The following is a 27,129-nucleotide window of genomic DNA, read 5'->3' as shown; positions in this document are numbered from 1 at the left end:
AAGGAATAAGGGTACCCCAGTATGAAACGTTAACTCAAATGTAAAGAATGGAGGTAGAAAGCATTAATTTAATGATGATGGCAACGGTCATTTTTATATTTCATTTTAAGGTTTATTTAGAACTTTTGTCACAGCCATAATCTACAAACTTTGATGAGGGAAAACTAAATAGATTCATAAAAAAAGCAGACCCAGTACATCTTAGAAAATTAGACAAGGCAAGTTTATAGCATCTCAATGGCAATGCCAGTTTATATCAAGAACAAGAAGCTCAGGGAACATATTAATAGGTAGCATAATCATATGGATTTAGAGGGTGAATAAATGATGAAGTCATATGTAGCTGAGAGTATTTTGCACCTTAGAGGTTACACTTCCTTTGAGACCACTTGTGCTCTCATTCATAGGCTCTAGTCCTCCTCTCCATTCCTGTTTAATACCTGAAACTCCAGTTATTTTGTTCCCTCAGGTGCAACCTCTCAGCTCCACCCTAAGGGAAAAGGCCTAGGGACAAGTATCCTGCATTAATATCTAGGTATTGGCAGGGACTCTCTATTCAGATTCTTAGAAGACAGCCGCTAGACCAGTATTTCCTAAACCAAGCAGTCCTAGAGATGGTAAAATATCTAAATTCTCTCCTATACCTGTTGATCATTTGTAGTTTCAGTGTGGTACCTGTCAGTGTTTTGAGGGATGAAGATAGGAACTGTGCATCAGGAAGGCGAATGAAAGGTCACAGAGAAAAGAAGATTAAAAAAGTCATCAGACATTGAAGAAGTAAGGACCATTAGCAGTAAAACTGAAGGGGACTAATAACATTTTGCCATGTGTAGAATAGTGTTCATTGTTATATCTATTGGTGAGAAGCACAAATATAAATCAGGTATTTGGAAAAGTACCAAAAAAAATTAGAGACCTCCAGCTTTTTAACTGCGACTTTGGATTGGGAACCTAGATAATAAGAATTCGTAAGGAGCCTTAGAGCATTTCAGAAATTCCTACTTTCCCACAGAGCAGAGAGTATGAAAGGGGGATATGGAGCAGAAAGTTGAAGTATAGGTAAAGAAGGGGTTCAGTATGAGGAGGTCATGGGAAGAAACAGAAAATGGAGAAGACAGAATGGAGGGCAAGGAACTTGTTTTGTTTCTCATGAGTAGGAAGAGATAGAAGTACTGAGTGTAAGTTTCACAGAGGCATTTAGGATTGGTGTAAGGGCAAAGTGAATTAATTTACAGTTGAAAGGATTCATAAAAAGAATCTATTGCAACCTCTTCATTTTACAGATGAGACAATTTAGGCCCATGCTTTCCCAGAATCACAGGATACAATTAGCACATGAACCCAGATCTTCTGATTCCCAATCCATTAAAATTTCCATGGCATAATACTGCATCTTCCTACAAATTAGGGATGTCCCAAAACAGAATATAGGGCAGATAGGTGGAGCAGTGTATAGAGTGATGGGTCTGGATTCAGGAAGATATGAGTTTCAATTTGTCCTCAGACACTTGATAGTTGTGTGACCTTGGGAAAGTCACTTAAACCTCTGATTCCTTATCTATAAAATGAGCTGGAGAAGGAAATGGAAAACCACTCCAGGATCTTTGCTTAAAAAAAAAAAAACAGAACAATAAGGAAGCTAATGTCTGGATTATAGGCTCCATGGTGGTGATGGTGAAGAATTCAAAACGTAAGAAAAACGGCAATGTAGGGAGGGATGGGGTTATAAAGGGATATGAATGCCAAATAGGATTTTCTATTTCCTTCTAGAGAGGATAGGGAGTCATTGGAGTTTACTGAGTTAAAAGGATAACACAGACCTACACTTGAAACAAATCACTTTGACAGCTGAGTGGAGGATGGGGAAGAGTTGGAAGAGAAGGCATACCAGTCCCAGCAAGCTATGAAATGATGAGGCACCAAGGTGGTAGCAGTATCAGAGCAGAGAAGGGACAGACTTGAGATATTATGAAGGTAAAATGGACAGGCCTTGACAACAGATTGAATGTGGCATGTGAGAAAGAGAGTGAGGAGCTGAGGACGACATCTCAGATTAGAGCCTGGTGACTGGGATTATGGTATCCTTGCCAAATGATAAAGAAATTAGGAAGAGGATTAGGTTTCGGTGGAAAAATAATGAGATCAGTTTTGGACATGTTGGGTTTAAAATGGCTATGGAACATTCAGTTCGAGATGTCTAATAGACAGTTTATGTGAAACTGGAGATCAGCAGAGAAGTTAGACCTGGGTGAGTAGATTTGGGAATCGTCAGCACAGAGATAACAATTTAGTTTAGTGAGGTGTAATCCAAAGAGTGCTGGATTTAGAATCAGAAAACTTGGTATTCAATTCTAATTCCGCTACTTATTAACTGCAGGACTATGTGCATGTAAATACTTTGGGTCTTGGGTTTTTCATCCATAAAATAAAGGAGATGAACCAGATGACCTCTAAGGTCACTTTCAGTCTTGGATTTTGTATAATGTTTATCTCTTTTCTTTATTACTAAGAGAAAATATTCATGGGAGTTGCTTTCTCCATTTTGTTTTTTGTTTTTTGTTTTTTTCTGGGCAATGAGTGTTACATGACTTCCCCAAGGTCACACAGCTAGTAAGTGTCAAGTGTCTGAGGCCAGATTTGAACTCAGGTCCTCCTGAATCCAGGGCCAGTGCTTTATCCACTACACCACCCAGCTGCCCCTGGGAGTTGCTTTCTTTTTAGAGAATATGGGGACCTGCCCCAAAGTTGTAGTTAGAGAGGGAAATGGAGTGGAGTGAGGTATTAGGAAGTAGGGGACAAGAGAGTAAGGTGTCTGGCAGGAAGAAAAAGAGTGTGTCGGGGAGAGGCACAAGGAAAACCATGTTCACATTTTTATAGTAAGGATTAGGAGATTAAATTTATTAAATTCAGTTAGACAAAAATTTATCAAATATATAACATTGAAGAGAAATATAAAATATAAAAGAAATATACTGGGTACTATGGGAAATACAAAGGTTAGGTATGACTATCGTGCTCTCAGAGAATTTATAGTCTAGTAGGAGAATTTTAAAATGTTATTGCTAAGTAACTATTATGTGCAATATTTCACGCATAATGTTAGCGAGACATAAAATGAAACAGTTGAGATCAGAGACCATTGCTGACATGGTCACTAATTTTTAAAAGATCACAGAACTTGTCATCTTCCACATCTAGCTAGTTTCTAACCCATCCATGGACGGAATTCGCATGTTAACATACTTGACAAGTGAATAACTGTAGGGGTGGAATTGGGATGAAAGATCATTCTGTGTGGCACAGACTGAGCAAAGATATAGAGATGGAAAAGGACAGTGTACGTGCTGGAGCAGAGGAATTTTATCTAGTATGGGGTACATTAAAAGGGAGTCCTTAGAATTATTTCTATGTTGAGACTGTGGATGATAGAAAGGTGGCAGTAGGAAGGGAAAGGGAGGGTATGAGCATTTATTTAGCTCCTACTATATTCCGGGCATGGTGCTGAACATTTTACAAATGTTATTTCATTTAACACTCACAACTGGTAAGTACCATTTTATCTTCATTTTATTGTTGAGGAAATTGAGGCAAACAGAAGTTTAATCACATGTTGGATAATACAATCAGGATCCAAAAATATGTTACCAGGCTAGGACAGTGGGGAGAGTTTAATAAGATGAAATATAATATGCATCTACATATATCTTTATCACATCTTACACTTGAAGCATCAATTTCACAAATACAATATGAGGGAAAAAGATCAAGGAACCTTAGTAGAATACAAAGAACTTTAGTAGATAAGAGGTTCTATATGAGGTGAAAAAAAGTATGATATGGCATCTCCAAGGGCTAATTAGATTTTAGGCTGCATGATGAAGAAAGGCAAGAGTGTTCACATAGAAAGAGGTGAGAGGTTTGCTACAAACTGCTCTGTTCAGATCATATCTGGAATATTACATTATGTTCTAGGTACCATATTTTTTAAAAGATATTGCTAATTTGGGGGTAGCTAGGTGGTGCAGTGGACAGAGCACCAGCCCTGGATTCAGGAGGACCTGAGTTCAAATCTGGCCTCAGATACTTGACACTTACTATCTGTGTGACCCTGGGCAAGTCACTTAACACCAATTACCTCACCAAAAAAAAAGATATTGCTAATTTCAAGAGTGACCATAGGAATCTGACCGGGATGATGACAGATCTTGAGATTATGCCTCACAAATAATAGTAGAAAGGAGTGAAGATGTTCAGCCTGGAATAAAGAAGATTTAGGTAACACAGTCACTGTCTTCAGCATGGTACAGGCACAGGCAACCTATTACAATAGAAAGAGCACTAGCTTCAGAGTCTGAACATCTAGATTTAAATCCTGATTCTTACAGTATTGTATAATTTTGGGCAAGTTATGAAAACTCTATGCACCTCAGTAGAAAGAATGTGTTTGACTAGATAGTCTATAAATTCCCCTCTAACTCTAAATTTTTAATCCTTTTGATCCTAAATATGCTAAGAGGGATTATATTTGTTTTGCTTGGCCCCTTGAGGGCAGAACTAGGATTAAAGTGATACCTAGTTTTATGTGACCATAGGGAAGGAAGAAAGAGTGGGTATTAGTGCCGATTTTTAAAATATATATATTTTTTATTTTTGTTAAATATTTCCCAATTACATTAAAATGTTTACTATTCATTTTAAAATGCCTCCCTCCCTTTCATCCACAACTTGAGAAGGTAAGCAAAATACTGATTACCCATGTGAAATCATGCTAAACATATTTCCATATTAGCCATATTAAAAACACATTAAAAAAACAAGAAAGGGGGCAGCTAGGTGGTGCAGTGGATAGAGCATCGGCCCTGGAGTCAGGAGTACCTGAGTTCAAATCCGGCCTCAGACACTTAACACTTACTGTGTGACCCTGGGCAAGTCACTTAACCCCAATTGCCTCATTAAAAAAAAAAAAAAACAAGAAAAATACAGAAAGTGAAAAAAAAGTATTCTTCAATCTGCAGTGAGTTCATCAGTTCTCTCTCTGGAGATAGCATTTTTTATCATGGATCTTTTGGAATTGTCTCGGATCATAGTGCTAAAATTTTTTGAGGAATGGAAGAGGGGAGGTTGGAGAACTCTTGTGACAGAATCAATTTTCTCTTGGAAGTGGGAAGCTGAACCTTCTGCTGTAAGTATAGGACATAATTGGGGTTAAGAGAATAGAGAACAGATTTGAAACATTTGCTGTGGGAAATAGTACAGGAAGAAGGATAGAATAGGAACATTTCCCACAAGCAAAAAGGGCTCAGTTGAATTCAATACACTGAATTTGTGTTTGTTGACATCATGTCAGTTTCATTCCTTTATATGGTGACACTCAGAAATGTGAGAAATGTAGTGGATGAATCAGATAGCAGAAGTTACTCAAAGAAGAGGATTTTCACACTAGGAATGGTCAGGGATAGTGATTATAGGGTTGTGGTTTAGTCATTTTTCTGTCCTGTACAACTCTTTGTCTCTTTTGGGGGGTTTTCTCGGCAAAGATACTACAGTGGTCAACATACTTCGTATGTAAGCTATTATTGTTATTTTGAAGAATGGAAGAAGCAGAACAATGGAAAGTTCTTCATAGAAAAAGGATTCTCACAATCATGGAAAGATTACATTTTCATGACATGGTGGGATCTAAGTTGTCTGGTCTGTCAGTGGCATGGAAAAGAGTTGTAGAGGCTGAAGAAATGTATGGTTAGGATGGTAGAGGTGTTGTCAATTTGAATAGTAAAGTTCCTGAAGATTATAGGGATGGGTGTATGGTGGAGGAAAAGACCGAACTAGATACTGAAGTTTCTGAGGACAATGAATGGCTATTAGATTTCAATAATAAATATAAGGAAAAGGTAGTATAGAGTACCTGATCTCAAAAGAGAAAAGTCTGTTGAGATGTGGTGGAAAGAGAATAATTTGAAAACAGCAATGAGAACATAGAGTACCTCCCTACCTTATAATCCACCCCAATTCTAGCAATAAGGGTAGTTTTTAGGAAAGAGGCAGAATTTTTGTTTGTTTGTTTTGTTCTGTTATTGTTTTTTTAATGAGGAGGGTTAGTCATAAGCATCAATTTTATAGGAATTTGTTGACAAGAGAGCTGGTATTCCAAAGGTCACAGTAGAATGGGCCAAGAGATAGGTGAACTTCACCAGAATGAGTTGATTAGATTAGGGATGAGGGAGTAATATTGGCATGTCATTTTTACCTAAAGTTGGAACAGGAATTGGGTTCTTGTGTTTTGCTTTACTGATATGGGTCTTTTGGACTTATTAGAACTGGGTTTATAATAAAATTTGGAATTGTTTGTGCTCTTTTGGTGTGTGCCACCATGAGGTTTCTTTCTACCATGTCTTTTCCTCTAAGATAAATTTTCTGAACCTCAAGTCTGGACTTGGGATTGGTGTATCTATCAGTATGATTGTGACAGGAAGATGTCAATTAATTTCAGATTACAGATGATTAATAAAGACCTAAAGCATAGGATATACTCTTTTGATTCCTATATTAAGGCATCAGCTCTAACCACTTCCATGTTTTCTTTCTGATGTCAAATCACTCAAATATTCCGATGTTGCATGGTTATTGAACTCTTATTAAATCTTAAAGTAATTACTTGCGTAAAGGTCCTTATTCTTTCTTTCTTGTTTTTGTGAGGCAATTGGGGTTAAGCGACTTGCCCAGAATCACACAGCTAGTAAGTGTTAAGTGTCTGAGGCCAGATTTGAATTCAGGTCTTCCTGACTCCAGGGCCGGTGCTCTATCCACTGCACCACCTAGCTGCCTCAAGGTCCTTATTTTAGAAAAAAAAATGAATACTATAAAAAGTATAATTTCTGAGAAAAGTAAGTTGAAAGCCATTTTATTACAGGTGTATTTGCCAGTCATGTCAGAAGCCAATAACATCACTGAATTGCCATTCTACTTCATTCTTATGGGCATTCCAGGTTTTGAGACTATGCATATTTGGATCTCCATCCCCTTCTGCTGCTTATATACAATCTCCATTATGGGTAATTCCACCATCCTGACTGTCATTTGGAAAGAGCCCTTGCTCCACCAGCCCATGTACCTGTTCCTCTCCATGCTGGCACTAACTGACCTAGGCCTTACCCTCACCACTCTGCCCACAGTAATGCAATTACTCTGGTTCAATATCCGGGAAATCAGCTTTGAGGCCTGCTTTGCCCAAGTCTTCTTCCTTCATACATTCTCTTTCATGGAATCTTCAGTGCTGTTGGCTATGGCTTATGACCGCTTTGTTGCCATCTGCCGCCCACTCCACTATGCCTCTATTCTCACAGACAGTGTCATTGGCAGAATTGGGATAGCCATCATCATTCGATGTGTTTTGGCAGTGCTACCCTCACTTTTTCTGCTTAAGCGTCTGCCCTTTTGTCACTCCCGGCTCCTCTCCCACTCCTACTGCCTCCACCAAGATATGATCCGCCTGGTTTGTGCTGACACACGGGTTAACAGCTGGTATGGGTTTGGACTGGTATTGCTTATTATTGTGCTTGACCCTCTCCTCATTTTGGTCTCCTATGGGTTAATTCTTCACAGTGTCCTTGGCACTGCATCCCAGGCTGAAAGATTTAAGGCTCTCAACAACTGTCTGTCCCATATCTTGGCTGTTCTTGTCCTTTATGTACCTATGGTAGGAATATCCATGGCCCACCGCTTTGCTCGGCATGCCCCTCCTCTGGTCAATGTAGTTATGGCCAATGTCTACTTGCTGTCACCCCCTGTGATGAATCCTATTATCTATACTGTGAAAACTAAGCAGATCAGACAGGGAATCCACCGTCTCCTCTTCCAGAGGAAGGTGATTTAATGATAGGAATAGAGGAATGTGAAATTACCCAAGAGGTCAAAATAGGGGCAATCTGAGAGGCTGTATCCAAGGAATTTTAACATTTTTCTTACTATTTCTATATGTCACATTTACGAAAACTTCCAAAATATGGAAAATATAAATATATATACATACAATCACATATTTCAATATTTATAGATACATATAAATAAACATGTACACGAGTATATATATTTACATATATAGGGAATATATGTCATTCGAGAAAGAGAAAATGTTTGGATCTGTATATATGAATTAAATCTCCAAAAATCCCACACTGCTTCCAAAAAAACTGGAATTTTTCATAATCAAATAAATATGGAAAAACAGTACAATATCATATTATACATATTAACAACAAACCAATACAAAGAAAATGTGCTCAATATCCCTTTTTAAGTGTCTACCTATATACCTATCTTTTTGGCTTAATAATATAGATGGCTGCCCATAGTGAAATGCTAAAGTTCTAAGCCCATTTAGACTGGGTTCAATCCTGAATATTTCTCAGGAATCAGACTTTTTTGCATCATACCCTACTATTTTCTTCTCACCTTGGGAGCTTTGAATTTTACCTATACCTATCTTTCTTCTAGATGTATTCTGTTCTTTGTATGGATGAAGCTAACAGGGCATGTTAAAATTTTCAAATTAATTAAAATATCTTTAAACAGCAGAGAATGGACTATTATTCTACACACCTTAAAGAAGCAATAGTTTTATTCCACCTTTAGATGCCATTTCATTCTTTCCTTTGCTATTGAGAATCAGTCACCCTCCAAGCAAATAAAGCAGTAATCCCTTCAACACCATTAGGTTAATTTCCAATTTTATTATTGGAGTTAAGGAATTCAATTGAAGAAGGATTTTGACATATCCCTACTAACCTGACCACCCTCTTTTCTTGGATACTATCTCTAGGTTTTTCTGAAGCTAATATCTACTGGCTCTACTCAGTCAGTCAACAAGCATTTATTAAGTGCCTACTATATAGCAGGCACTGTGCTAAGGGCTAAGTATACAAAGAAAGACAAAACCCAGTCTCTGCTATCAAGGAACTCACAGTCTAATGGGGGAGGCAGTATGCAAACAACTATGTACAAACATGATATATATAAAACAATTTGGGCAGGAGGTGTTTCAAAGGCAAAGACTAGTATTAAAATGAGATTAGGAATGGCTTCTTGTAGAAGGTAGAATTTTCTTTGGAACTTGAAGGGAGCTAGAAAATTCAGGATGCTGAGAGGAGGGAGGGAGAGAATTCCAGGTATGGGGGACAGTCAATGAAAATGCATGGAGTCTAGGTAGGGGACAGGGAAGAAGAAGAGAGCTGAAAATAAAATGTAATTGAATTTATAGAAAACGCATGGAGTCAGGAGATTGAATGTCTCATGGCCCTCCTATTTGTATGACTTCTCCTTCTCAGTCTCCTTTGATGAATCTTCATTCAGGTCATTTCTTCTTGCCTTGGGTTCCCTTCAAAGCCCTGTACTGAACTCTATCCTCTTATCTCTAGTTCCCTATATGATCACATCAGCTTCCATGGATTCAGTGGCCATCTCTAAGCTGATGATTATTATGTCTATATATCCAACCCTAATCTCTCTCCTGAATTCATCTCACATCACCAACAACTATTTTGACAGTTTAAACTGCGTGTTCTATATGTACTCAAAACATACTACATTTCCTCCCAATCCAGAAGAACTCTGTCCCATCCTAGAACCATAATCAGGGTCCTTGCTCCCCTGTTGCCCACTTTAGTGTACTAGTGCCCTAGCCCTGGGACTGCAAGCTGGAACTGTATATGGGCAATGCAATAGAGTGCTAGTGGTGCTAGCAAAGGTCCCATCATGCAATCTCCCTCTCACCAGTTATGTGACCCCTTTACTTGAGAGCTCTGGAAGTTGCTGCTGCTTTCTTAGTCACTGCCAAAGCCTTCTGCTTGCTTGCTGGTGCATAACTTGCACTATGCTTCACTGCATTACATTCTTACCCCACTGAGACAGACCTTTCCTGCCAATCCTCTAAGTTTTCTTGGGCTTGAAAATTATTTCACAACATCCTTTTGTTGGTTCTTCTGCTCCAGAATTCATTTTAAACCATTATTTTAGAGCTGGTTAGAGGAGAATTTGTGACAGCTCCAACAAGTCCCTTCCTTTACCATCTTCACTACTATTTTTTGTAATGCAAACTAGTCCTTCTTAATAAATTCAGAGGTAAAACAAGGATATAAATTCTCATCGCTCTTATTTGACATAGTAATTTAGAAGAAACATATTTTTTGGTAGGTGACATGATTATGTACTTAAAGTATTCCAAAGAGTAAATTAAAATTAATAAACAATTAATTAAACAATTAATAGATTAATCTTTCAAGATATGAAGTAAATCCACACAAATAATTAATATTACTACTTAATACCAATAAAACCCAGCAGTGAAAAAAATATATTCCATTTAAAATTACTAAAGAATCTATAAATATTTGGTAATATACCTTTCAAGATATAAACAAGATTTGCATAGATACTGCTACACATAACTCTTTACAGAAATAAAGACAGACCTATGTAATTAGAAAAAAATATTAATTTCTCATGGGTAGGATGACACAATATAATAAAATGACAACACTACCTAAATTCACTTATCCAATATTATATCAATCAGAATACCATAGAATTATTTTATAGAGATAGAAAAATTAATAACTACATTCAAATGGACAAGGAAAAGGTCAAGAATCACAAGGGAAATAAAAATAAATGGGAATGAAAGGGGTTTAATACTGCTAGATCTTAAGCTATGCAACAAAACAGGAATTGCTAAAATAATTTGATACTGGTTAAAAAATAGAAAAATTAGTGGAAAAGATTAGATACATAATATAGAAAAACAAGTATTTCAAATCTTCTTTTATTCTATGTACAGGAAAAGTTCAGCTACTGGGAAAAGGAATAACCATCTGAGAAAAACTGATAGGAAAGTTGGACAGCAGGTTGGAATAAATTAGTCTTAAATCATACCCTCATACCTTCTATAGAAAAGTTGCAAATGGGTACATGACCTAGCTATAAAAGATAACATCATGAACAAATTAGAGAAACATGGAAAAAGTTGCCTATAAAATGAGTGGATAGAAGAAAAGATCATCACCAAAGAATAGAGATAAGAACAGATGATAAAATGAATAATTTTGATTACATAAAATGGAAAAAGTTTTATACAAACAAATCTAATAAAGCTAAGGTTAAGAGGGAAATAATTACCTGGGGGATTGGGGAGCAACTTTGCAGCATTTTTGATAAAGTTCTCATTTCTAAGCTGTATAAGGAAATAATTCAAATTTATAAGAAAAAAAGACATTTTCCAATTGATAAAAGTGATCTGAGGATATGAAAAGATAGTTCTCAAGACAAACAAACAAATGAATGGATAAATGAATAAATAGATAAATAAATTGGATGAATGGATGGATGGATGAATAGATAAATAAATAAACAAATTAATTGATTGATTGATTATGATAATGGAGGGGAAGATAGGGGACAAGGGCACAGATTAAACCTTACTCTCATCAAAGTTGGAAGAAAGAAGGAACAACAAATGCACTCAGTTTGAAATAGAAATCTATCTTACCCAGGGCAGCTAGGTGGTTCAGTGGATAGAGCACCAGCTCTGGAGTCAGGAAGACCTGAGTTCAAATCCAGCCTCAGACACTTGACACTTACTAGCTGTGTGACCCTGGGCAAGTCACTTAACCTCAATTGCCTCACAAAAACAAACAAACAAAAAACAGACCAAGAAATCTATCTTACCCTATAGGGAAGTTCAGATAGGGACAGTGAAAGTAGAGGGGGCAGGGGGGACTGAAGGCAGTGATCATAGGTAAGGCAGTTGTGGGAAAGGAGAGTGTGGGGGGTCAGAATGGAAAGGATGAGTTGATGAAAAATAGAATGGAGAGATATAGACAGTCATCATAATTATAAATGTGAACACGTTTGAGGCAGTGATACACGGGGCGGGGGGTGAATGTAGAGAGTTAGAGGGGGATCTAATATGCTTCGGTTGGAGCAAGGAAAGCAGGGTTAGGAATTAGATTTCAGACAGAACAGAGGCAAAATAGGGAAGATGAGAAGGGAAACTATATTTTGCTGAGGGGTACTATAGACAATGAAATCATATCAATACTTAACATGTATAAGCCAAGTTTTTTTTTTAAGACATTGAATGAGTTGGAAAATCTCTAGGACTAGATGAATTCACAAGTGAATTTCTACCAAATTTTTAAAGAACAATTAATCCCAATACTATATAAATTATTTGAAAAAAACATAAGAGCTTCACTCTACACAGAGACAGCAATATTGTTTGATGAAGAACTGTGAATGGCTTGACTATTATCAGCAATGCAATGATCCAAGTCAATCCTAAAGGAATACTGATGAAACATACTATCCACCTCCAGGGAAAGGAACAGATTGGGGCATACTATTTTTCACATTCTTTCATTAAGTGACAAATATGGTGATGTTCTCCATGATCATATATGTATAACCCATATTGGATTATTTACTGCCTCAGGAAGGGGGAAGGGGAGGGTGCAAGGGAGGGATAGAGATTGGAATAGAAAAATATAAACGTTTAATCTGGAAAGGGTAAAAGAGGTACATATATACATATATTTTGTGCATTTATGAGTTATTTAGGTATTATTTTATAGTAATTATGTTTAAACATATAAATTACTTATATAAATTGATATGTATTTGTTATTTATAAAAGTTATTTAAGGAATTAAAATGCTAAGTTATATGCATTAGAATATCTCTAGGTATATCTAAATGTAATAATGCAGAAAATTTACATTACATATGCCATATGTGTCTTTGTTTATATTATATCTATGTTTGACGTATGTTTAAATATAATTATATATCACAAATAAAATCTTTTTATAAAAAAGGGAAGAAACCCAGGCTATAGCCATATGAAAAACAAAATTCAAAATCACTGCTAAGAGAAATGAAAATTAAAAGAATTCTGAGATTTTACCTCATACTCATCAGAGTAGCAGAAATTACAAAATAATAAATAGTAAGTATTTGAGAAACAGTGGGAAAATAGTCACAGTGATGTACTATTGGTAGACCCTATGAATGGATACAACCACTCTGTAATTTGGAATTATACAGAAAAAAATCTACCAAGAGTATATGTCCTTTGATTCTGGCCTATACTCAAAAACATAAAGGAGAAAATGATCCTTACATACAAGAAGGAGGGTTTTTTTCTTTGTTTGTTTGTTGTGTGTCTTTGTGTGTTGGCAAAACAAAACAAAAACAAAAAACATGGAAACCAAGGGGATTACTATCAATTGAGGAATGGCTAAATAAGTTGTGACACATGAATTTAATGGAGTTCTGTTGTAAGAAATGAGGGAATATAGATATTTTCAAAATCAGTGAAATATGCAGTCAACAAACATTAATGAATTATCTACTCTGTGCCAGACATTGTGTTAAGCTCTCAGGATATAAAAAGAGGCAAAAGACAGTACCTACCCTAAAGGAGTTTATATATCTAATGTTAAGGGGTTTATAATCTAATGTAGGAGAACATGGATTGTAGTGGAGAGACACTTAAGGCAGGCAGATTCACCAGCAATCTATTGTAATAATTCAGGCATAACGGCCTACACTAGAATGGTGGCAGTGTCAGAGGAGAGAAGATGATACATTTGAGAGCTGTTGGAATGTTGAAATCAATAGACCTTGGTGACAGATTGGAGGGGGAAAGTTTTCATTAAACGTGGAAGTTTTCCATTGTAAAAAAAAAATAGTTTATAACTACAAACTTACTTCTCTTGATGGCATACTCTCTAAAGAAAGTTCAAAATGTTTAGTTGTACTTGCTGATATAAATGGCCCTTTTCCCTAGATGTCACAGCTCACATTCTTTTCTTTCATAGGGATCACAATGTTTTCAATGCATGAAAGCTATTTATATCCACATTGTTTCTCCTTGGTTCTCCATGAACACGGAAATGTAAAATTATCTCATACTAATACACATCTCTAGCTAGTGGCATTCAATTTAGAGCTTATCAGATCACAGATCAGTAGATTTTTATCCTTGACATTTGAAATTAAGCTATACACACACACACACACACACACACACACACACACACATATATATATATATATATATATATATATATATATATATATATATATATATATATATATATATAAAAAGTGGTGAAAGCCTACTAGAAGGCCACAATTTTCAATTTATAGGAGACAAGTCTCACCATCAATAATTTCACATAATTCTAGTATCCCTCACTTTCTTGTTGAAAAAGACTGAGATAATGAGGAAGAAATAGCTAGAGTGGAGAAAAGCAACAAGAATGATGGGAATATTATAGAGTACCAAAACAGGTATAGGAAAGGTACTATCTTGGAAGATACTTAAGACTAAGACTTCTTATTTTAAAATGTCAAAGATTCAAGTGTGAGGAATAAGAAGATAATAGTGATTACAGCAAAAAGAAACAAATAACATTTCTATAGTGCTTCCAAATTTACAAATTTCCTTAATGCACCATAATTTGTCAAGTCATGTTTGGCCTATATTCAACAGATTCCCAAATACCATACCATGGTCCCTTTAGAAATTAGGGCAAAGTAATTTTGAGCTAGCAAGACACTGGTAGTCCACATAGTGGGTAATAAACTTCCCCAAGAAGATGCACAGGTCCAAAAGAGTTGTATTCAGAGGGTGGCAAGAGATATATAAGTGACTGGAAAACATCTGGAATCTTGGAATTTGACCTACGGAATAATGCCCAAACCCTTCCATAGCAGAGGATTGGGACCCTCTTTTTGTTTTTAGTCTCCCTTCTAATCTATACAATTTTCTAAATGAGGTGGAGAAAATTCGGAAGATGGTGCCCCAAATGGTGAAGGGCCTTGAGTTTGTGTTATATAAGAATTGTTTGAAGGAACAGGAAAGAGTTAGCCTGGAGAAGAGAAGACTCAGGAAGGGGCAGAGACAAGAAAATTTCCTTTAAGTATCAGAAGGACGTTCAAACGGAGGAAAGATTAGATTTGTTCTATTTGGTCTCAGAGGACAGAAGTAGGAACAAATGATTGGAAATTGAAAAGAACCCAAATTAAGCTTAATGCAGAAACTTCCTAACAAGGTCATCTGAAAGAGGAATGGGCTGCCTTGAGAAGCTGTGAGTTCTTCCTTGGAAATCTCTAGGCAGAGGTCATTTGTCATATACGGTATGGTAAGGATTCTTTTTTACTTTGGGTTGGATTGTATTGCTGCTGAGTTTTCTTTCAACTATCAAATTCTGTGATTCTGTGATAATCTTCTCTGGTGCCCAAGACACTAAATAGAGCCACTCTCTCCCCAGGGCAAGAGCTGAGAAACCCTAAGGATTAGGCACAAAATTATTGACCTAGATCTTTCCTTGGAGGGTAAGGAGGACCCAGTGAGGGAGCCAGCCTCTTACATTTATACATATGTGTGGGCAACCATTCAGTAAAGGCTGAAAAGTTCTCAGATAGCCTTATCAACCATGAGATCTGCAATTTTACAAGAAGGAAGATAATTCTGTGGTTGCCCTATCAAACTACACAACAAATGGTAAAATGTTTAATTCCTTCCCATAATTCTTCTGGTCTCCTTAGCCTTAGTGTACTGAATCCTGCCTCTGACACTGACTAGTTGTATGACCATAGACACATTTCTAATTTCCCTAATCCTGTTTCCTCATCCATAAAAATGAAGATAATAATAACTGTAGGACCTGCCTCATGAGGTTGCTGTGAAGCTCAAATCAGATGTTTATAAAGTGTTTTACAAATTTTAATTCACCGTATACATATTAGTCGTGATTATTATTGCTGTTCTTTTTGTTGGATTGGGGGGAGGGGAGAGAACTCATGCTGGGGGGCTAGAGAGGACTGAGCCACCTGTGAGGAGAAGAATATAAGGAAAAAGAAGCAGAGACAGATTTTTAAGATAGATTTTTTTTGGAAGTAAGGGAATTTTATGGTAAAATGTTAAAGGCAGGTGCCAATTTATCATAGATAGAGCAATGCATTTTGTGGACCACTGGCTGGGAAATACTAGAATGAGAAGGCAGCAGAGTGCAGTGGAAGAGGGTGATTTAGAGCAAAACAAGAACTGTCTTGAAATCTGAGCACTCCTCTGGGTAGGATCCAGAAGAAGACAAACAACATGGTGAGAGCATTGGGTACCATTCTGTAAGAGTACCAATTGAAGGTACTGGGAATAATAAGCCTAGAGAAAAGAAGACTTAGGAGGGATCTGGTCATTGTTTCTAACTATTTGAATGCTTATATTATATACATTCAATATAAATTTTCCTGCAGAAGGTAGAATTTTAACTGAGACTTAAAAGGAAGTCAAGAGGCAGAGATGAGGAGGGAAAGAATTTCAGGCATGGAAGACACTTAGTGAAAAAGTATACATATATATATATATATATATATATACACACACATATACATATATATATATGTATGCATACACACACTATATACAATAGAAATTAAACTTATGTTTGTCCCTATAAGATAGAACTACAAGAAAAGATAGATGTTTCATAGTGGAACATTTATGCATGATGCAAGAAAAAAGTATTGGAAAATTAGAGATATCCAAAAGATGGATGGGGTGTGCTAAGAGATAGTGTGTTCCCTTTCACTGGAGCTTTTCAAGCAGGTGTAGGGGATGGAGCAAAATTATGGGAACATTGTAAAGGGGATTCCTATTCAGGTACAATTTGAAATAGAACTAAGGTTCATTCCAACTCTGAGATTTATGACTGTCAAGTCAATAAACATTAATCACCAACTGTCATATGCCAGACATTGTATTAAACACTGGGTATACAATGAAAGGCAAAAACAACCCCCCTACTCTTGAGGAACTCATCATCTAATGAGGTAGACAACATATAAATAAATATGTACAAACAAGATATATCCATGATAATTTTGAGATAATTTCAGAGGGAAGGCACTAGAACTAAGGGGGAGTGAAAATTTTCCTGCAGAGGGTAGAATTTTAGCTGAGACTTAAAGGAAGTCAGAGATGAGGAGGGAAAGTTTCAGACATGGAAGACACCTAGTGAAAATGGAAAGAGTCAAGAAATGGTGTGTTTTGTATAAAGAGCTGTAAGGAAGTCAGTGTCATGGGATCATAATGTAGAGGGAAGTAAGATATAAGAAAACTAGAAAAGAAAGAAGGGACCAGGTTACAAAGGGCTTTTAAAATTTTTTTGTGTGTTATTGATATGACCTTTGGAAAATCACTTCCTTTCTTGGCCTTTAGTTTGTTGGTTTGTAAAATGAAAATGAACAAGGTGTTCTTTAAGTTCTTATAACAGCTAAATGCTCCAAATATGTTTCTATGAACCTACTGATCACCATTCCTGGGTTCTGGTTCTGGTTCTTTCAAGTAACAGAATTAGAGATGCAGTGATGGGGATTTAGTGGTGATTGTTCTCCCAGACATTCTGGCAGATGGTGTATGTAGGAGCAAAGAGGCATTCCAGGGAACTGAGGATTCTTTGTGATGAGGTAGCTGCCTAGAAGGATAGTTCCTTGAGCAGTCATGACTGTGTAGGAGAGCCCTCAAATATACCATCTTACCATACACTAAACAATGTGGACCTTGGCATCCCAAACCTACCTTGGTATAGAAACTTCTTCACTAGAGCATCTAGAAACTGGGTTTAGATCTCATCTTATTCTCCCTTCAGAGGCAAAAGAATAGTTTTAAAGAAGAGGAAGGAGAAAAAGGCTTTGGAATAGAATGAGGGAGTGTTTACCACGAGCTGGAAGATTTTGTGAACAAAAGACGTTGTCTTCATAAATTCAGTTCTATTTTCTTTTATCTTCCTCAGGTTCTCTTCTGCAATCTTTTCATATCTGCCAGGTAACCTCTGCTCTGAAGTCCCAGAATAATTTTCAGGCCTCTGGATCTAAAGGTCCCAATAAAGTCTTTCAAAGAGTATGTACTCAGTAACTGTTGAATGGATGGATGCATGAATGGCTAGGTGAAACCTGTTTCTTGGCTAGGTGAGGCCTGTTTTTTGGAATTGTGACCAGCATTTTTGCCAATGTGAGGTAGCTGGCTGGATTAGTATTGAAGAAATGGACAGTTCTGTAGCCATTGTGGTGTTCCATGAGTCAGGTCTAATGGGAATATTTAAGAAGAAAGGGCCAATTCAGGGATTGGTAAGGGGGTTGAATTATTTTGGCCCATTTTGTACTTATTTTATAGTCTGTAGTGTTTGTACAGAGATGCACGGGTGAATCTCTGGGGTATGAAAAGGGAGAATATGTTAAGGGTAGATTCCATCTTAAGAAGGATTTTTAAAGAAAGTCTGGCTACATTTCTAATATAGCATTGCCCCTGAGATGTTACCACAACACCCAAAATAAATTTTGAAGAAAAAAAGCAACACTGTTGAAAATAGGTAATCATCTTCCTATTCTATCCCCTTCATTCTAGAGTAAGATAACTTTAATTCCTCAGGACTTACCAAATACTCAGGGTCAGGTGTTACTTATTAATAAATTAGTGGGTCATAATCCTTCAGTCATTTAGTGTGTGTATAATCCAGCCAATTGATAGGAAGGTCATTCAGTGTCTTTGGAGGTAAATTGATTAGCATGTGAGTAAAGTAGATCTATGGGGGGAGGGGTAAATTGGATAGTATGTGAGGAGACTGCAAAGTCAGTGCCTGATTGAGTTTCAGTTGCAATCCAACAGCACTTGGTTGGTACGTCTTAAGTACTGAGCCTTGTAATGAGGTCCAGTAGATTCCAAGTAGAGCTGCTGTTGCTTCAGCAAAATGAAAGGTCATAGGAGTTAATGAAATTATAGTGAAGCAATTCAGGTATTAATTGTTAAGTGCCTACATATGTAATTTTATATACAAAATGTGTATGTGTGTACATGTGTTTATACATATACATAAGTATTTATCTATTGTTGCGTATATATGCACGTATACATATTTCTGCTTGACACATAGTGTGCCTGAACCACTTTAAGATATAATTGATAGGGGCAGCTAGGTGGTGCAGTGGATAGGTGGCCCTGGATTCAGGAGTACCTGAGTTCAAATCCGGCCTCAGACACTTGACACTTACTATCTGTGTGACCCTGGGCAAGTCACTTAACCCCAATTGCCTCACACAAAAAACAGATATAATTGATAAATATTTAACCAAATAGGTAGTAGCAATTTGTGGTTTTCTAAGTCAATATGTGACCCACAGGGATGTGTTTCTATTTGAGTTTGACATCACTGATCTAGTCCACATACTTCCATCTTTTCTGAAAAAAGTCTGATTCTTTATCAAATATTTTGCTGAGCTCTAGATAAACTATATCTTTATCTTTATCTATGTGTATGTGTATGTGTATATCTGTATCTATATCTGTATCTATATCTATATCTGTATCTATATCTATATCTGTATCTATATCTATATCTATATCTGTATCTGTATCTATATCTATATCTGTGTCTATATCTATATCTATATCTATATCTATATCTATATCTATATCTGTATCTGTATCTGTATCTGTATCTGTATCTGTATCTGTATCTGTATCTGTATCTGTATCTATATCTATATCTGTATCTATATCTATATCTATATCTATATCTATATCTATATCTATATCTATATCTATATCTATATCTGTATCTGTATCTGTATCTGTATCTGTATCTGTATCTGTATCTGTATCTGTATCTGTATCTGTATCTATATCTATATCTATATCTATATCTATATCTATATCTATATCTATATCTATATCTATATCTATATCTAGCTTTCCTTAAGCTACTGGTTACACTGTCCAAAAACAATAAGAGAAATAAATTAGATTAGGTCAACCGGTAGTAAGTCATATGATCACTTCTTTCTCTACTAGATGTACTCTATTCAGTGAATTAATAGATAAGCACTTACTAAACACCCCCTATATGCTAAACACTATGCTAAGCACTGAGCACACAAAAGAGGCAAAAGAGAGTCCCTGCCCTAACAGAGCTCACTATGAAATGGGAGAAATGGCAAGGAAATAAAGGGCAAGGAAATTATATATGTATATATGTATACACACACACACACACACACACACACACACATATATATATATATACACACACACACATATATATATATACACACACACACATACACATACATATACAGGACAAATAAATAATTTAAAAAGGAAAAGCACTAGACTTAAGAAGGCTTGGGAAAGACTTCCTGTCAAAGATGGGATTTTAGTTGGTACTTGAAGGAATCCTGGGAAGCCAAGAGATGGAAATGAGAAAGGAGAATATTCCATACATGGAGGACCCCTAGAGAAAATCCCCACAGCCTACAGATGGAATGTCTTGTTCAAGGAACAGCAAGGAGGCGATTTTCATTGGATTGAAGAATACATTGGGGAATTAGGTCCACAGGGTGTGTATGTGGGGGGAGGAGGGCTTTGAATGACAGAGGATTTTGTATTTGATCCTGGAGGCTATAGAAAACTGCTGGAGGTTATTGAGTAGGAAGATGACACCTTCAGACCTGAGTTTTACATAAATCACTTTGATAACTAGATAAAGAATGGATTAGAACTGGAAAAGACTTGAGGTAGACAGATCCACCAGCAGCTTATTGAAATAGTCAAGCTGTGAAATGATGAAGTCTTGAACCAGGGTCGTGGCAGTATCAGAGGAGAGAAGAGGACAGGTTCTAGAGATATAACAAACTTGAAATTTATAGGCCATGGCAACAGAATGGATATGGTAGATATGAGAGAGAGTGAGGAGTTGAGGATGACAGCAAGGTTGCATATCTGAGGGACTGAGAGGATGGTGTTGTCCTCTCTAGTAAAAAGGAAGTTAGGAGGGACCAGGGAGGGTTTAGGGGGGAAATCATGAGTTCAGTTTTGGACATGTTGAGTTTCAGATATCTGCTGGACATCCAGTTCAAGACAGGTGGAAATGTGAGACTGGAGGCCGGCAAAGAGTCGAAGGCATAATAAGTAGATTTGAGAATCATTATCACAGAAATGAAAATTAAATCCATGAAAATTGATGAGATCCTCAAGTGTAGTAATATAAAAGGATAAAATAGTAACACTTCTAGAATTTTGCTAAGAAATAAAACAAAACTCATCGGACTATAATTTGTATATTATTTTCATCATTTTTTTTAAAAAGAAGGACATTTGTCCTTCTCCACTGAGTCTCATTGCCTCCACAGTCTTTCAGACATCACTGATAATGGTTCAGTAAACATATCTTCCCATTCTCTTAATAAATGAGGATATATTTCATCTAGTGAAATTCAGCTAGGCTTTCTCTTGCTATCTCTTTATCTTATATATCAACTTCATATTAGTTACTTGTGTTCTCTTTGTTTCCTTTCTTTTCTTTTCTTTTTCTTTCTTTGTATCTTTGTTTCTTCCTTTCCTTCCTTCCTTCCTTCCTTCCTTCCTTCCTTCCTTCCTTCCTTCCTTCCTTCCTTCCTTCCTTCCTTCCTTCCTTCCTTCCTTCCTTCCTCCCTCCCTCCCTCCCTCCCTCCCTCCCTTCCATCCTTCCTTTCTTTTTTCTTTCATTCATTCCTTCTTTCTTTCTTCCTTTCCTTCCTAAGAGCATTTTACTTGGTAGAGAAAACAATGAAAATCAGAATAGATCAGTTTTACCTATCTCTGGTGTAAGTTATCTTCCTACACATCCCAAGAAATTATTTTATTCATTGTTTTTTCTCCTCTTTTCTCAATATAACTTTTTAAAGTTATTTTTAATTGTCCTTAGTTTTCTTCATCAGGTTCATCTGATTTTGATCACTAGCACTCCCAACACTATTCTTACAACAATGTACACTGCCTTTGTTTTCATCCTCGGCTATCCACTGTTGCTTTGATCTTCCATACATATCTTTTTTTTTTTTTTGTGAGGCAATTGGGGTTAAGTGACTTGCCCAGGGTCACACAGCTAGTAAGTGTTAAGTTTCTGAGGCCAGATTTGAACTCAGGTACTTCTGACTCCAGGGCCGGTGCTCTATCCACTGTGCCACCTAGCTGCCCCCCCCAAACATATCTTTTTAAAAAATCTAAGTTTGTTGTTGAGTTCCCTATGCATCCACATAAGTCCTTCCAGGCAACTTTTCCCTTTGTGTCTTTAGAGAGAAGTAATCAGTACTCAATGGGGCAAGTTCCCTTGAGGAAGTGGGAGGGAATGCAGCAAAGAGCAAAAAAGAAGAGTTAAACTTGCCAAGAAGAAGGACCATTTTTTCTTCAGAGATTGAAAGAAAGAAGGAGAGGATGCATGGTTTACTATGTGAAGAAAAGATTCTTAACTTTTTCGTGTATGTCATTGACCCCTTTGGCAGTCTGGTGAAGCCTAAAGACTCCTCAGAAAAATAACTTTAAACAAATAAAACCAAATAAATGGAATTACAAATAAATATTAAAATGTTATCAAAATATTTTATAAACAATTTCAATGACCCCCGTCATTCAGAAATACCAATGCTGAAGTATTGCAAAGTCTGGATTAGAGGAGATGAGGAAGATTATAATTGTTACCCTTGTGAATCAGAATTATTATATGGGACCATGGATTTAGAGTTGGAAATTAGAAGTCTGGCATTAATCCATTTGTTAAGACTCTTTTGATTCAGTTATTAAACCAGCTGACCATATTGTTCACAAGAATATAATAGTACAATTTATTAAATGCCTTGCCAAATCTAGGCATGTAATGTCTATGGAATTTTCTTTATCAATCTAGTAACATTCTCCCCCTACCCCTGTCTCCCCCCATTCCCTCAAAAAGAAGTTAATATTTTATTTCTTGGTTTTGGTGAGCCCATCCTGGTTCTTTGTGGTCACTTTTTCCCTGGCTACTTTGTCCTACAATTAAGTAGGGCACAGCTCTGAAAGTATATTGTTGTCCTGACAACTTACTATAGAAATGGGGGGTTGAGGCAGAAAGAAAGAAAAGACTTATTTACTTTATACCATAATTACAAGAAAGACCTTTTTTGCACTTGTAGGATTGCTACCATGTGGCTCAACAGCAGCACAGCCCCATTCCTGTTGACTGGCTTCCCAGGCCTGGAGAGAGCTCACTACTGGATTTCCATCCCTTTCTTTATTGTGTATGTCTCTGTTATTCTTGGCAATGGCACCCTTCTCTATCTCATCAGGGATGACCACAGCCTTCATGAACCTATGTATTACTTTCTAGCTATGCTGGCAGCCACTGACCTTGGAGTGACCTTGACTACAATGCCCACAGTGATGGGGGTCCTATGGTTGAACCATAGAGAGATCAGTCATGAGTCATGCTTCTCCCAGGCCTATTTTATCCATACACTCTCAGTCATGGAATCTGGGGTCTTACTTGCTATGGCTTATGACCGTTTTGTTGCCATTTGTAACCCACTGAGATATACTTCCATCCTTACTGATTCTCGGGTGGTAAAGATTGGAATTGTGGTCTTCATGAGAGCCTTTCTCTCCATTATACCCCTAATTCTCAGACTACATTGGTTTCCTTATTGCCACTCCCACATCCTCTCCCATACTTTTTGCCTCCATCAAGATGTCATCAAATTGGCCTGTGCTGATATCACCTTCAATCGCATCTACCCCGTTGTTTTGGTTTCACTGACAGGCTTCCTAGACTCTGTTATTATCCTCTTCTCCTACATACTAATTCTAAAGACAGTCATGAGCATTGCCTCCGGAGACGAGCGAGCCAAGGCCCTCAACACCTGTGTTTCCCATGTGTGTTGTGTCCTGGTGTTCTATGTAACAGTGATTGGTCTAACACTCATCCATCGTTTTGGGAAGCATGTACCACATGTAGTTCATATCACCATGAGCTACGTGTACTTCCTCTTTCCTCCATTAATGAACCCAATTATCTATAGTGTCAAGACCAAGCAGATACGGAATGGCATTCTTCGCATTTTCTCTCTGCACAGACCCATAGCTTGAGCTTTCTTTAGTGGGGTCTGTCATGAAAGGAGGGAGGACAGGTTTTCTGGGATGGAGAGCCATGTAGTCCCCAAAGAAGATCAGGGACACATGCCTTTGTCCTTGAGAATATATTGTGATATTTTCAACTTACTGCTAAAAATATGGGGTCAAACATATTAGGCATATATTTGAGGCTCTAATCTGATATGACAGTCTTAGGCAGAAAGAAGGCCCAGTCTTGTTATTAGAATGCTGGAAAAGAAGAGTAACACACACACACACACACACACACATTATCTTATTTAATTTTATCCCCACTTCATTACATTCTTCTTTTAACAGATATAAATATGGTCACTATAGCACCTTGCTCCTGGTAGTCTTTCATCAGATCAGAAGAGGTAGGTTGCCAAATGTTCTTTTTATTTATGTAACAACTTCTGATATTGGCCATTTCCTCCTTCCTTTCCCAACTGAGTGACTGTGAGGAATGAATCAAGTCTATCTGGAGGTATACATGGTCTTGAGCAGAATTCCAGACTGGTGAATTCTAGAGAATATAAAGAAAAATAATCAGTAAGAGGAGATCAGTGGCATGTGGAGACAGGAAGAGGAGATTGTAGATTTTTCCCAATGGATATGACACCAAAGGATTAGAGAAACTTAGAGACGCATGACCTCTTTATAATAAAAAAAAAGTATCTGAACTACAAAGTTAGGGGAAATCATGAAGAAATTGGAGAAACAAAAATAAAAGACAGTCCCTCAAGCCACTACCTTTGACCAGTATTAAACAATAGGTGAAGGTAAGCTTTGTGCCCACTGGAATTTTTAGTGGAGGAAAGAGCACCCCTAAAAGAAGACTTTAAATGATTCTGGGGATTTTTATATAACTTTATGACTGATGGTTGCTCATTCAAGGATTTCCATTTTATTTTATTTCTTTTAATAAAATTTTTGCCTTAACATTCTGAATTATATGCTTTTAACTGGGAAGTAAATCTCACTATACTTGGTGTGTGGGTGTTGTTATGCATATGTAATAGGATTTGGGTGCCTATCTTCCTCATATGAATCCTACATAGTGTGATCACCACTCAGACTGCTAATTGATCTGTTACTGTATTTTTTCTCATTATGCCAAAACCCAAATTTATTCTCATTATCCCCAAATCAGGAATAAGTTTACATATTCATTAATTACTAGATTTACAATCTTTTCCTCATTAAGTCAGTTAACAAGCATTTATCAAATACTTAATATGTCCAAGGTACTGTGCTAAACTCCAGAAATGCAAATTTAAAAAGATTTCTACCCCCAAGAAGTTTACATTCTCATGGAGTAAGAAAACATATAAAACAAAACTAAAGAATGTAGGGGTACATTATATCTACTGCTGGGGGCCTCACAGAAAAAGTATGACATGCAGCCTGGAGAGGAATGAGACATGACTGGCATGGACACCCTCTTTAAAGGCTATGGGAATAATTTTCCAATAAGAGGGAGAGACTGAAGTCATTGAGGGTACTTCCAAAGCATGAATTCCAGGACTAGAGTGACACAGTTTAAAGAGCTGTTGTATGATAGAGGAATTCAAGAGCAACCTGAAGGGAAAATCTGACCCCACCCCAATTCATTTAATAAACAGGAGAAAACACTTTTCCTATAAGCAGTTAATTACCTCTCTGCAGCAAAATCCCTAATCTAAGCTTAAACAAACATCACAGTTGTTCTATATACAGTCTCTTAACAATATAATATAAAGTAACACAAAGACAAATATTATTTATAGAATTTTAACTTTAAGAAAGATAATACCCAGAGTCACCTCAAATCATCTCTATATCTATAGATCACTTCTGATTTCTGGGGAAAATAAAAATAAAACACAGTCTTACCATTCAATTCAAACAAGATAAAAACTAATGTCTCTTCTCAAGAATTCTTTTCATCCTTTTTTTTTTTTAATTTTAAAGGATTGGGTTAAAATAGTTGTCTCCAGAAAATAAGTTCTATTCATCATAGGTCTCTCTATTTTATCATACACTCTTGTCATAATTCAGAGTCTCTCTAGACTGACATTTTAACTTCCTTTACCTCAAGATTCTATTGTTTGTTAAAGAAACAATAACAGTAAGTATAGTATCTGTTGGAGAGGTTGTAAATATACAAATTCTCAGACTTTCTAAGTAACATAAGACAAGAGAAGTGAGACTCTTCCAATATGGATATAGGTCCTTCATATTATGGAAGTCACTGAAACAAAGCTCCAATACTCATTCAAGTCAGGAACCAAGAAGCATGGATTTTTCCAATGTCAATTTAGCTAAAGTAAAGTCATTCTAAACCTCGGCTTTCATTTCACCTACCCAATGATGGTTTCTATTCTGCACTCATGTCCCTGCCCCAATATTGTTGTACTATGTAACTACATATCTATATCTATAAACACACACATGTAAACATATATACACATATGTGTGTACATATATATGTATGTATATATAAATGTAAATACATATATATAATCATTTCAGCCATTTCCCAATTTATGGGCAGCCATTTTATTTCTTGCTCCCTGCTATCATAAAGAATGCCTACCTTTGGGTGTTTTGGTATCTATTTAGATGTTGTTCCTTTCTTTGACTTCCTTGGGAGTATACGCCTATTAGTGAGATCACTATGTCAAAGGGAAAGACATTTTAGCCATATTTCTTTAATAATTACATAATTCAGAGCGGAGAGATCAATTTACAGCCAATTTTTATACAAATGTGCCAAAAGCATAGTAGTGAGGAAAGAGGGGAGAGAGCCAAGGTGTCAGAGTAAAAGCAGGGAATTGCCTAAGCTCTCCAAAATTCCCCTCCAAAAGACATTACAATAATGACTCACAATTCATTGTGAAGTGGCAGAACCAACAAAAGAATGAGGTAAAACAATTTTTTAGCCCAAGAAAACTTAGAAGGTCGTGAGGAAAGATCTGTCTCACTACAAGAGAGTGGAGTGCAGTCCAGCACAGCACAGGGCATCCCCTGAAAGTCTGCAGCAAGGTTTCATGCCCCAGAACAAACAAGCAGGGAAGCCTCAGGCTCCTGAACCAGATAGACAGCATCAAGCCATGTCCTGCACAAGCCAGCAGCAGGCCTTGGGAGTGACT

General features: G+C 36.8%; 2 protein-coding genes across 2 annotated transcripts; both read left to right on the top strand.

Moving 5' to 3' along the window:
• The first annotated feature begins 6,922 nt into the window (after nt 1-6,922).
• On the top strand, nt 6,923-7,873 carry LOC122748068 (olfactory receptor 51Q1-like). Its single transcript, XM_043993794.1, has one exon. The coding sequence runs from the start codon at nt 6,926-6,928 to the stop codon at nt 7,871-7,873; it is 948 nt and encodes a 315-aa protein (XP_043849729.1). The 5' UTR covers nt 6,923-6,925.
• A 15,174-nt stretch (nt 7,874-23,047) lies between these two features.
• LOC122750237 (olfactory receptor 51B6-like) lies at nt 23,048-23,989 on the top strand. The gene has a single exon (XM_043996910.1). The coding sequence runs from the start codon at nt 23,051-23,053 to the stop codon at nt 23,987-23,989; it is 939 nt and encodes a 312-aa protein (XP_043852845.1). The 5' UTR covers nt 23,048-23,050.
• The last annotated feature ends 3,140 nt before the right edge of the window (nt 23,990-27,129 follow it).

Source organism: Dromiciops gliroides, chromosome 3 (assembly GCF_019393635.1).
Source record: "Dromiciops gliroides isolate mDroGli1 chromosome 3, mDroGli1.pri, whole genome shotgun sequence".
Lineage (NCBI taxonomy): Eukaryota > Metazoa > Chordata > Mammalia > Microbiotheria > Microbiotheriidae > Dromiciops > Dromiciops gliroides.
This window is presented reverse-complemented; position numbering and strand designations above follow the sequence as displayed.